Here is a 13,597-nt window from a genome sequence, read left to right on the forward strand (position 1 = left end):
TTATTTCTTAGAATTCATAACAATAACACACAAGGATCCTGACAGAGAGAGAGAGAGAGAGAGAACAGGCTGCTCCGTAAGGCAGAGAGGCACAACCCACTCCACCTTGCTCCAGGCTGACTCTTTCCAGACTGACTCTGATTACATGTTTCCCTAGAGCCTGCAAGCAGGATCAGGAAAAACTTAACTTTTAAAGTGACAGCCTCCCATGTTAACAGAGCTTTTAATATACCACAGCCCCCACCCTTGAAAACTAGGCCTCTTTCAGGCAGCTCAATTTGGGCAGCCAGGATCACTTTGAAAATACAGGCCTTGTATTAAATGCTGCTGAACTTTTACCTTGAATTTCTGAGGTGTGGAGATGATAAAAATCCCATTGCCATTGATGGCCCTGGCCTGAGACATCGAGGAGCGCTCCACAGACCCATGACAATCATGGACCATTTGCAGCCACTCTCTGTTGTGACAGGAATCTTTCTATTAAAAAAAATTAATGTATTAGTTCTAGAAGAAGGAATAAAGCCACACACACCAGAACGCTCGCTGAGATACCTATAGTACCCAATGACTGTAGTGTTCGCTCCCCTCACAACCTCCCTGAGAGAAAGAGTTAGTATCATTTCCATTGGCAAAGATGGCAAAGGAAGTGGTGGCACATAGGAGTTCTGAAGGGCCCAAATGATAGACAGAAACACATTTGGGGTGAGGGGCTAGAGGAATGCTGAGGTAACATTATATATAACTATTGCACTCCTCTTTTTCCCTCACCTCAGCTTAACTCCCTACCAAAGTTTTCTCTTTTCAGCACGTCATTTAAAAAAATAAAGGATGACACCACATTAAACCTACCACTCTCCTAGTGAGAATACAGTTAAATTGATGTAATTGTGCTTATACCAGCATAGTTATTCCTGTATTGGAAGGGGAATAAGTGTAGGGCACCAGTATAACTATGTGCATGCTAGGGGCTATGCGGAGTTAAATATTTTGGTTAAAAAAAAAATCACTCCTATGACTGAAACAATTATGAAGAACAAAAATGGTGTGGAGAGCAAGGGTATCATTTTCAAGGGACCAAGAATTTACCCGTGTCCATACTCTACACCAGTGGTCTCCAAACTTTTTTGATCGCACACCCCTATCAGTAAAAAAAATTTCAGCATGCACTCCCCTGCCGCACCAGCTTTACCATTTTTGCCAAAACAAACAAACAAACAAAAACCTCGGACTCCCGCCTGAACTGCTGAAGAAAAAAAAAAAAAAAAGACGCCCCTCCTGCCACGCACCCCCAACGATCCTCTTGTGCACCCCCTGGGGGTGACCACTTGAAGACCATTTTGGAGACCACTACTCTACACACTATTGTAATAATCTTTCTAAAAAGGATGTCTTGCTATGTATCATCTGAAAACTCATAATTTGCAGGTCAGTATTCTCCTAATAAAATATGTGTGGCAACACTGTATGTGAAGTTACAAGATTTCATTATATAATGTTACTAATACATGTTCCAAACCACAGCAGAAGTTGGCAAACAGGCCTGTCTCAAACAAAGGAATGGATGCTCTGTTTAATTTGCATTTCAGTGGTAAAGAGAGTCATCAAGCGGGAAGAATAGACATAGAAACCTCAAACAGGTGAGGGAAAGCAGCAGGGAACATCCTTCTCCATAGACTCTTTGTCTCCTGAATCTCCGCTGGAAATGTTTCTCGAGGGGGACTGACACTATAAAAAGGAGGGACAAGCACCCCAAGACACCCCTCGCCCCCTGCCCATCGATTCACTGCACCAGAAAGGACAAAGGAAGCAGTCATTGAACTGGAAAAGGGGTTCTGACCTAAGAAGTTTGGTCAGTAATACTGCTGACAGCATGCGGTGAAAAAAGTTTGCTTTGAATTTAACACAATTTATTAAGTTAAGCACTAGTAGCGTTTTTATCTTTATTAGTCTCATAACCATTTCTGACTTTTATGCTTTATTACTTGTACTCTTTAAAATCTCTCTCTTTGTAGTTAATAAACTTATTTTCTTGTTTGTTTCTAATCCAGTGTGTTTAAATTAAAGTGTCTGGGAAACTCCTTTGGGGGTGACAAGATGCATGCATGTTATTTCTTTTAGGGCTGTCAAGCGATTAAAAAAATTAATCGTGATTAATCATGCTGTTAAACAATAATACCAATTATTTAAATATTTTGGATGTTTTCTACATTTTTAAATATATTGATTTCAGTTACAACACAGAATAGAAAGTGTACAATGCTCACTTTATATTTATTTTTCATTACAAATATTTGCACTGTAAAAAATAAAAGAAATACTTTTTTTCAATTTACCTAATGCAAGTACTGAAGTGCAATCCTTTATCATGAAAGTTGAACTTACAAATGTAGAATTATGGACAAAAATATAACTGCATTCAAAAATAAAAAAATGTAAAACTTTAGAGCCTACAAGTCCACTCAGTCCTACTTCTTGTTCAGCCAATTGCTCAGTCAATCAAGTTTGTTTACATTTGCAGGAGATAATGCTGCCCCCTTGTTGTTTACAATGTCACCTGAAAGCCAAAACAGGCGTTCGCATGGCACTGTTTTAGCCAGCGTTGCAAGATATTTATATGCCAGATGCACTAATTGAATTTCAATGAGGCATTAAGCAACAGAAGGTCCTGTGGCACCTTTAAGACTAACAGAAGTATTGGGAGCATAAGCTTTTGTGGGTAAGAACCTCACTTCTTCAGATGCACACTTGCATCTGAAGAAGTGAGGTTCTTACCAATGAGGCATTAGGCTCCCAAGTGCCTAAATCACTTCTAAAAATGTGACAGGCTCCTAAATCAATGACACATTTCTAAAAATTTTACCCCAGCCTTTAATAATAGAATCAGGGAAATGTAGGGCTGGAAGAGACCTCGAGGGTTCATAAAGTCCACCCTCCTGTGCCGAGGCAGGACCATCCCTGACAAATGTTTGCTCAACCTGCTCCATCCACCAAAGATGGCCTCCCTTGGAAGCCTATTCTAGAGCTTAAATATCCTTGTAGCTAGAAAGTTTTTCCCAATATCTAACCTAAATCTCCCTTGCTGCAGATTAAGCCCATTACTTCTTTTCCTACCTCCAGCAGACATTGAGGACAGCTGATTACAGTCCTCTTTATAACATATTTGAAGACCACCAGGTCCCCCCTCAATCTTATTTTCTCAAGATTAATCATGCCCAAGTTTTTTTTAACCGTTCCTCACAGGTCAGGTTTTCTAACCCTTTTGTCATTTTTGTTGCTGTCCTCTGGACTCTCTCCAATTTGTCCACATCTCTCCTAAAGTGTAGCGCCCAGAACTGGACACAGTATCCAGCTGAGGCCTCACCAGCGCCGAGTACAGCAGGATAGCTCAGTGGTTTGAGCATTGGCCTGCTAAACCCAGGGTTACAGCAAGACAGTTACCTCCCATGTCTTACATACAACACTCCTGGTAATACACCCCTGAATGATATTAGCCTTTTTTCCAACTGCATCACACTGTTGACTCACACTCAGTTTGTGATTCACTATAACCCCCAGATCCTTTTTAGCAGTATTCCAGCTTTCTATAAAGAGGGATAGCTCAGTGGTTTGAGCATTGGCCTGCTAAACCCAGAGTTGTGAGTTCAATCCTTGAGGGGGCCACTTAGGAATCTGGGACAAAATCAGTACTTGTTCCTGCTAGTGAAGGCAGGGGGCTGGACTTGATGACCTTTCAAGGTTCTTTCCAGTTCTAGGAGATGGGATATCTCCATTAATCTTAAAAAAATATATATATATTTGCCAGCTATTCCTGACTTTATAGTTACACATTTGATTTTTCCTTCCTAAGTGTTGTACTTTGCACTTGTCTTCACTGAATTTCATCTTGTTGATTTCAGACCAATTCTCCAATTTGTCAAGGTTATTTTGAATTCTAATCCTGCCCTCCAATGTGCTTGCAACCCTTCTCCGCTTGGTATCATCTGTAAATTTTATAAGCACACTCTCCACTCCATTAATGAAAATATTGACTAGTACTGAACCTGCAGGACCTCATTGGATACATCCTCCCAGTGTGACAGTGAACCATTGATAACTATTTTTTGAGTACGATCTTTCAACCAATTGTGCACCCACCCAACTTGTAATGATTTCAGCCAACGTTACTTGTTTTAAAATTCCACGTCACAATGGGTCTTTAAGATATTTATTTTGAGCAGAAAACAGCAAAACTTACTAGCTTCTTTGGAAGTTTATTGTCATTTTCTACAGCGTCTCTGATGGGACTTAGAGCTGAGGAAAAAGCTTCAAACCCTGATTCCGGAGTCAAGTCGAATAAGATGGGCACAGAAGCAGCAACAGCGTCTCGGAAGAACCTCACTTTGTCAATGTCCATGTCATTTTCTCCTGCAGAAATGGACGCCAGCTCCACAAATGTAGGAAGTTCCGTTTTGTCTGCAAGAAAAAAAAAAATCCAACAATGAGTGTGAAACAAGTAATCTAAGAATGCTGAGGAATCTACAAATAGTTTCAATCAAAAGCTGCAATGTCTTTGCCCTCCAACGCTGAAAAATCCCTGTTGTTTCTCCGTTTGGATATGCCAATTAAATCAAATGAATAAAATCTCAGATCTAGGAGTGATCAGAAATTTTCCATCAAAACTTTTTAGAATTGACTAAAAAAAATTTCTGTAGAAAGTCTCTGTTTTCCTCGGAATTTTTTTATTTTTGATTGGAAAACCAGAAACTTGGAAAAATGATTTTTTTTCTCCATTTTTTAGATTTTTGGCAGTTTTCAACCACGAATTTTTTGTTGCCAAAAGTCAAGATTTTTTCTGGGTTTTGAAGCTGATTTTTTTTTCCCCTGGAAGAAAAAACCCAACACTTTTCAAACATCTCTGCTCATTTCCATTAACAGTAAAAGTATCAGGGGGGTAGCTGTGATAGTCTGTATCCACAAAAACAACGAGGAGTCCGGTGGCACTTGATGAGGAGATGTCAATACCACGAGAGGGAAAATTGCTTTTGTAATGAGCCAGCCACACCCAGTCCCTATTTAAGCCCAAATTAACGGTGTTAAATTTGCAAATGAATTGCAGCTCTGCAGTTTCTCTTTGAAGTCTGTAAAAAGCAACAGAGGGTCCTGTGGCACCTTTGAGACTAACAGAAGTATTGGGAGCATAAGCTTTCATGGGTGAGAACCTCACTTCTTCAGATGCGAGAAGTGAGGTTCTTACCCACGAAAGCTTATGCTCCCAATACTTCTGTTAGTCTCAAAGGTGCCACAGGACCCTCTGTTGCTTTTTACAGATTCAGACTAACACGGCTACCCCTCTGATCTTTGAAGTCTGTTTCTGAAGGTTTTTTTGTTGAAGGATGGCTACTTTTAAATATGTTACTGAGTGTCCAAGGAGACTGAAGTGTTCACCTACTGGTTTTTGTATGTTACCATTCCTGAGGTCTGATTTGTGTCCATTTATTCTTTTATGTAGAGACTGTCCGGTTTGGCCAATGTACATGGTACAGGGGCATTGCTGGCATATGATGGCATATATCACATTATTGGTATTGACACCTCCTCATCAACTATTGGGAGTGGGCCACATCCACCCTGACTGAATTGGCCTTGTCAACACTGATTCTCCACTTGTAAGGTAACTCCCTTCTTTTCATGTGCCAGTATATTTATGCCTGTATCTGTAACTTCCACTCCATGCATCTGACAAAGGGGGGGGGGGTGTTGCCCATGAAAGCTTATGCCTAAATAAATCTGTTAGTCTTTAAGGTGCCACTGGACTCCTCGTTGTTTTTTTTACCAACAGTACAGGCACCTTCTCTGGCAACTCACCTCTTAATGTGCTCAGAAAGTGCAACATTACAAGTGCAACGTGTAACCTCTTTCCTACTGACCTTACAAAGCACTCTGCTACTGGACACCTTATGACATATGTGGGAGAAAAATATTTTGCTCCATTTCATAATTCCCTACCCTAAACCAATGCCTGTCCAAATGTTCTTCACTACACATATAAATCTCCAGCAACAACCCCCGTGGCAGAGAGTTCCACAGTTTCATTATTAGTTTCCTTTGCTAAAAAAAGACGGAAATTGCTGCAGAAAGATCTTGATTTTTTTTCTAGCTACAGTCTCAGAACTTATGTGAGAACAGAACTCCAGAATTATCTTTAACATAATCTGATCTTCAGAAAGACAATGAAGGACCAATTATAAAATATTGCTGAAAATTTCCCTGTTACAATTCAAACACTTGAAAACTCACCATATGCATTACAATAACAAACCTACCTCCGACCCACTATGAACTTATGAACTCAAGCAAGTAAGGGCTACACCATTGGCCCTAAATTCTTACTTAGCTTATAAATACTGGTCTAAAGTGCACCTTTTATGATGGTTGTGATCCAAGAGATAAAATCTTTCTTTGCACACTCAAGAAGTTCCTTCAAGAAGTCAAACACACTGTCAGGGATGTTACTCAGAGTATCTTTAACCTTTACAATATCATCAGTCATATAACCAAGAGTCTTGTCCTTGAAGTCCTCGTCTTCCTGTTAAAATACAGAATAAAGAACTGTTTTTCTTAGCAAAGAAATGAGACAAGCATTCATTTTAATTAACTTATTGTTTATGTTGCACTAGGAGCTGCACAAACCTAGAGAAAAAAACTGTCCTTGCCCCCAAAACTTTGTTAACGCAGAGTTAAGGTTGCCCAGTGATGCCTTGCGCCCTTCTAGAATGTGGAGAATGGCCAAACTTAAACCTCTGAAACATAAACCTCTGAAAACAAGGAAATCCAAAATTAAAGTACATGCCACTCCCACTATGCAACCTTAGCTCTGCTCCCTAATGCTGGCAACAGTTAATAAAATAATCCTGTGGGAGTCTATAAAAGTCTGCTCAGCCATTCACTATTGTGGATTTTTAGGACTGATCTACACACAAACATGCATTGGTTTAACTAACTCAGGTTCTTAGAACTGATTTAGTAATTTTGGTGGAAGTCTGTTTGTTGGACACTCTCATTTTGGAATAAAAGTGGTTGAAGTTGAGTTAGCTAAAGTCACTTTTGACTTGGCCCACTCTTATCCAAGAAAAGAACTGTTCACCAAATTAACTGAACTGGTTCTAATTCACACCCTTTGTTATTAATGTGACTAAAATTATTGTAAAAATGCCTTAAGCACCGAACCCCAAAGAGGATTCCCAGGCCAGCTGTGAATCCCTGACAGAGATAAGTGCCTCCCTGCAGCCCTGACGTAGGCACCTATCTCCAAGAGAGGGGCAGAGCCTGCACATACCCCTGTTGTAGGCATCTCCCACTGGCTAGCTTAGGTAGCTCCCCATTCGTAGGCACCTCTCTCTCTCCACTCATTGTATAAGGAGCCTGGGCACCTAACCCAGGCTATGTGGATTGCAGTGTTGTTCCTGTGATTTTCTAGGCACCTAAAAGTTCAATAGCTTTGTGAATCTAGGACTGAAAGTCTGTGCAGCACCTAGCGCAATGGTGCCCTGATCTCTGTCACTCAGAGTCTGTGCAGCGTCTGTCCTGACAGGCCCTGATCTCAGGTTAGGGCTTCTAGCAGCTACATAATATAAACAATTTAAAACAAATTAATCTTGCTTATGCCATTTTTACATCACTGGCACTCCAGTGTTTTCCATGGAGTCACTCCAGCCTTTCACCTGAGTATATGAGATCACGATGAGTAAATCAAATGCAATGCAAAACAAGACTGCATTTGTCTAACCAATTGCTCCAATGATATCTATGAGAGTCCTACGTACGTATTTGGTCAGGTCATCAAGGAGCTGGAAATCTCCTCTGAGTCCCAGTATCTTTCGTAGTTCATCTATCATTTTGGCTGTCTTCACCACCGTGGAGAGCTTCAAGTAGCTTGTAATCTTAGCCACCGCGGCCTCAGCCCACTCAGACTTGCTGCCGGATCCTCCCTCACTCTTCTCCATGATTTTAAATTCCTTTCTGAGCTCCTGTTCATCTGTTAGCAGCTTTCCAAACTGTCTCTCAATGTCACCAAGGCTGATAGAAAAATTTTTAAGGGCCAGATAGGTGGTTTGAAAATCGACCATGGCCGGGAGGTAAATGTTTTCCTGCACTTCATCCAGGGAAAGAAGGGCTTTGTCTGGGAAAACATCCTTGGCACGTTCCGCTTTCAGCTTGCACAGTTTCCGGAAGAACTGGCTTTCCTGTAGGGTATGAACTTTTCTAACCATGTTGTCGTGTTTAGCGAGTGGGTGCGACTGCAGATCTTCACTTTTCTCCTTTCCATGTGTGGAGTATTTCTTCACCAGCATCTGATCCTTAATGCTCTGTTTCATGGCAACGCTTTTTTCCATGGCACCTACATCAACTAAACAGTGCGGGGATAGAGATTTAACATGTAATTAATAGATAGCAAGGCCAGAAAGAATCACTGTGATTATCTAGTCTGACCATCTGTATAACACAGGCCACAGGACTTCCCCAAAATAATCCTGTGTGAACTAGAGCAGATCTTGTAGAAAAACATTTGCCCTTTAAATGGCCATGGCAACTAGATTTTAATATGAACATTCATAATTCTCATGGTCTTTCAATAAAACAATGACATGGTTATCTGGGATAGCAGCTAACTGTGTGTGTAGCAGAGTCATAGAGGGTGGGACAGTAAACATTATAAATGTAATTAAATACAGAGAGCTGCACTGAAAGAAGGTTACAGTTGCAAAGTATTCAAGTATTAGGAAATTCCCGCATGTAACCACTGCTGTGACATCTGCCTGAGTCTGCAGACAGCCTGTGACAATCATTCTGAAAGGAGGAACTGCCCCAAGTGTAACCCTTCCACAGAGGAAAATTCTCAGTCTAGCTGTAAAGCGGATTCATAGAGGCCAGAAAGAATTATTCCGATCTTCCAATCCAGCTTCCGGCATAACCCAGGCCAGAGAATCTTCCCCAGTGACTCCTGCATCCGGCCCAGTAACTGCTGGCTGAGCTAGAGTGGAGCGTTGAGAAAGAGATGCCCCATCTCCATTGTCAGATTCCCAGGGATGGAGAATCCATCCCATCCCTAGGGGAGCTATTCTAGTGGTGAATTCCCCTTGCCGGTAAACACAGGCCCCTTATTCCCAGCCCAAATTTGTCTCCCTTCAGTTCCCAGCCAGCGAGTCTGGCTTTGTCTTTGTCTGGAGGTTAAAGACCCTTCTACTCCCAGCTATTCCTTCCTTGTGTTGATCCTTATAGACCAGGATCATGTCACCTCTTAAACTTCTTTTGGATAAGCACAGTCGGTTGAGCTCCCTCTAGGGTGACCAGATGTCCCGATTTTATCGGGACTGTCCCGATATTTGCTTCTTTGTCCCGCGTCCTGAACGATGTTCGGTCGGGACACTGGACAAACAAGCAATTTTGCCCTCCGCTCCGGCACACAGGCGGAGCCTGGAGGGGCTCTTGCCCCCCGCCCTCAGCCCCTTCCTTCCTTCCCCCATTGGATCCCTCCCCAAATCCCCGCCCTGGCCCTGCCTCTTCCCCAAGCACACTGCATTCCTGTATTTGCCCTCTTAGTCACTGAACTGCACTGGGAGCTCATGTTCAGTTGATTTCCATCAGGACCCCTAACCTGTTTCTAGTGTCACTGCTTTCCAGGATACAGTCCTTCCATCCACTAAGTGTGTAATCAATTCCATCATTATGTACTGCAGGAAAACAGAACAGGATGGTACCTTTTATAATGTCCATGATGCAGCTGCACAGACACAAAAATGCTCGTCTTTGCTGTGTCTGTTTTTTCAGCTGCCCAAATTCATTTTGCCTGACATACAGCACTTCCTTTATATATTGAGAGAAAGATGGCTCTGAAAAAGAGATACAGAGGGTTTTTGAGACCATCACTGTGATATGGGGAAGCTGCCCTGAATGTAACTGATGCAGCAACAAATATCTGCCAGAGTCTGCAGAGAGCCTCAGATAATAGCACTGAGAGGTGTGGGTGGAGTTTATTTTGTGGGAAGAGCTTGGAAGAGAACCTGTCCCACAACTTTTTACTAAACATACAAAGATTTTGCAATCAGCATGAGGTATTGGAGCTCCCGGTGTAACTAGCATAATCAGCCAAAACTGAATATTGTAAATGCTTAGAATGCAACTATATGTTTAAAATAAATGGTGCTACAAATATCTAACTGCTACTAGATATGCATAAAATTCAATCCATCACATTTAACACAGTGGTTTTCAATTAACCCCCCCCCATATTTTAGGACTCCACCTTTGAATATTTTATTTATTAACAACAATTGGTTTTATGTTCTATAGAAGTTGCAATAACATATGGGTTTGCATTTTATATTCATTTTTCCTTTCTGACTGTGTTACATAAAAATTAATATGTTTAAGGAGCCTCTTATGGATAAAAGTATGAAGCTGCAAACTCACCGATGAGAGTCAGCATCTCGGCAAATTCCTCCATGTGTTCTAGAATGGCAGACAGTACATTGAATGGGATGTCTCCCGAAAATATACTACGACCCACAAAGGAGAACAACTCAGACACTTTTGAAAGCAACTGTCGTGCATCTCTGCTGATTTGATTTTGAACCTTGGGCTTCAAATTTTCTGCAAAATACAAAAAATATAGTGAGATGCTGGGAACGATTTCAGAAAATGCACTGGAGTTTTCTTCTTTGTTTTAACAATAAACCCCAGAAAACGTTAACTGTTTCTCACTTCCTTGACTACTCTGGGACAACTCAGCTGCATTATGATAAGCCCTTGCATACTCCTAAGTAGAGCTGGGCAAATAATAGATTTATCAGTTCACCGGTGATTCCAAAAAAATCAGGGGGGAAATCATTTTGAGTAGACCCAAAATTGAAATTTTTTGAAACTTTTGGTGAATCAAAAAGTTGAAATAATTTTATTTCCTGGCAAAACCATTTTGTTATGGCTTTGTGCATTTTTAATATTTTTTTTCCCTAGTTTATTTTTATAAAATTGAAGGTAATTTCAACATAAACAGCTGTTTCAAACTCAAAAATTGAAACTTTTTTTCCAAAATGTCAAAACGAAACATTTCAATTCTCCCCTCCCCCCCATCAAAACAATTTGGTGAAATGGACACAAATTTATAAAATGTTGATGCTGAATCTATATTTTTTGCCAAAAAAAAAAGTTGTGTCTAAATAAATGTTACCCAGCTTTAGTCTTAAGATTCTAAAGGCCAGATTTTCAAAGGCATTTAAGGCACCTACAGCTGGAGATAGCCGACTAGTGGGATTTGGCACCCAGCCAACTCCTTGTCACTTAACTATGATCCCAATAAGTTGAACCCATTCTGAGGTCATTGGAACAAAATGTCCATATAGAAACTCACGGACAGCTGAGATAATATCCAAGCCCATGGAGGAGTTGAATAGTTGTATGAGAACGTCGGCTGTGTTCTTTTCAAACCGGTTAGCATTCTCTATTTGATTCAATTCTTCAGTCCACATCTTTTCAATGACAGTAGATACGATTTGTGCAAGAATTGGCTTGTTCGTCTTTGAAAATTTGCGAAGAATTTCTTTCAACACTGACTTCTATAAGAAAGAATATTTTCTAACTACATGAGTAGAGATATTTTACACACACACACACACACACACACACACACACACAGAGAGCTTAAAACGATCTCTCCTCTTCTGCTGATGTTTTTGTACCAGTGTATAAAGTACTACTCACGTCTGTAACATATAACTACAGCTGAGGGAATAATGGATTTTTAATTTAGGGGCTGAACTAAAACCCCTTTGTTTATTAAGTTTCTTGTTGAACTTAAAGCTCAGAAAATGCTATTTTGAATCAAACAGTTTCTAGTTGACTCAAAATTTAATTATTTAAAAGCAGGGGAGGGGCGAAGTAGGTCACATGATGGCCCGCATGTCGGCGCGGCCCACGTTGGCCCCTCCCCTTTTTAGCGGTGGCCCACACGGCCCCCCCCACTTTTCCGGCGGTGCCCCCCCCCAGTGTTGTCACTGTTCAAAGAGTTTTGATTTGATTTAAATCAACCGAAACATTTTAGTCGATTTGAATAGGCATTGTTTTTGAGTTTTTCATTTTGATTTGGCTATTTTGGGATGTTTTGCACTTTTTTTTGGTCCACGTGTATTTCTTTTTAATTGACCAACTTTGAGAATAAAATGCCATTTCAAAACGAAAAGTCGCAATGTTTTGAAAAAGTGAAAATGTTCAATTTTTATGATTTTTTTCAGTTTTCCCCTCCCCAGAACTATTTGTTGAATTCGACCCAGATTTGTGAATAGTTTTGGAGCTTAAAAAAATGCATTTTGGGGGTAGAAAAACTATTTGCCCCTCCAAAAAATTGCCCCTTATAACACTTATTAATCATTTAGTAACACTTTATAATCTATTTGTAAGTGTTCCCCTCATGTAAAGTGTGACCAATAGTATAATAAACATGCACAAAACCATCCAACATAGCAGAGTGGGGAACAAAGCTCAGAATTTCCTGGCTTCTGGTCCCTCTGTTCAGTGAAGGTCAGGCAGGTGCTACACAGGAGGAAAAAGAGAGATTCTGCTATACCTTGCTTTTTGTCAGCCCTTTGATACTCTGAATGATGTGTTGTGAAAAGCAGTTTTCCAGTTCTGAATCTCGGTACTTGTTAACGTTAATGAAAGTCAAGTAGTAATCAAACAGATGTTTATGGTTCACCTAGAACAAGGAAACATTTGTTATGCAACCATCCTTTATACCTTCAGAAAAACCTTTCTTAAAGCACATGAAGAGTCAGATAGGAACGTAACAATGGCCATACTGACCAATGGTACTCCTGGGGGAATTCTGTGCCAAAAATTTTTAAATTCTGCCCACAATATTTTAAAATTCTGCACATTTTATTTGTCAAAATAAGACTACATAATCACACCAATTTCAATTATTTTGGTAATTTATTTCAAAATACCTGTCAGCAAGTATGTCTGTAACAATACAGACACACAAAAGATTTCCCCCAGGAGTAGAGAGTTAAAGAAATCCCTAAGACAACCCAAGTTCCTGTTTCTCTGCCCCCTCCCCTGGCCAGAGCCCAGCCAGGGGGCCAGACACCCACAACTCCTCTCATGCAGAGCCCAGCTGCGGGGGGCCCCCTTGCCCAGATACCCACAGCTTCCCCCAGAGCCGCCCAGAGGATTCAGGTGGCCTGGGGCAAAGCAATTTTGAGGGCCCCTTCCATAAAAAAAAGTTGCAATACTATAGAATATGATATTCTCATGGGGGCCTCTGTGGGGCCCGGGGCAAATTGCCCCCCCCCCGGGCAGCCCTGGCTTCCTCCCTCCCCAGAGCCCAGCCATCCCCCCCCCCCTCAGGACACAGGGATCGAGAGGTAGAAACAGCCTGATGCTGGGTCCCAGGTTTGTGTGGAGTTTGCTGTGCACTACCATCTCCTTCCCTCAGGGCACGCTGGGAACAGCAGCAGGAACCCTGTAGCTCCTTCCCCGTTCACCCCAGCAGTGTCTTCTATGTGTGAGCTGGGCTCTGCCAGGTCCAGAGGCCCCTAGTGGCAGTCAGCAGCACTGCAACCCA

The 13,597-nt window shown here is 41.3% G+C and overlaps 1 protein-coding gene across 1 annotated transcript in view; it reads right to left on the minus strand.

Annotated features, from left to right (window-relative positions):
* LOC128836838 (E3 ubiquitin-protein ligase RNF213-like) overlaps positions 1 to 13,597 on the minus strand; it is a 162,926-nt gene that overhangs the window by 93,661 nt on the left and 55,668 nt on the right. The window contains exons 22-29 of the mRNA XM_054027499.1: positions 12,599 to 12,727; positions 11,387 to 11,591; positions 10,450 to 10,629; positions 9,738 to 9,869; positions 7,803 to 8,386; positions 6,400 to 6,565; positions 4,235 to 4,452; positions 340 to 477 (exon numbers count right to left, since the gene is read on the minus strand). Of these exons, the coding sequence (XP_053883474.1) occupies positions 340 to 477; positions 4,235 to 4,452; positions 6,400 to 6,565; positions 7,803 to 8,386; positions 9,738 to 9,869; positions 10,450 to 10,629; positions 11,387 to 11,591; positions 12,599 to 12,727 (1,752 nt within the window). The remainder of the gene's footprint in view (positions 1 to 339; positions 478 to 4,234; positions 4,453 to 6,399; positions 6,566 to 7,802; positions 8,387 to 9,737; positions 9,870 to 10,449; positions 10,630 to 11,386; positions 11,592 to 12,598; positions 12,728 to 13,597) is intronic.

Source organism: Malaclemys terrapin, chromosome 4 (genome assembly GCF_027887155.1).
Source record: "Malaclemys terrapin pileata isolate rMalTer1 chromosome 4, rMalTer1.hap1, whole genome shotgun sequence".
Classification (NCBI taxonomy): Eukaryota; Metazoa; Chordata; order Testudines; family Emydidae; genus Malaclemys; species Malaclemys terrapin.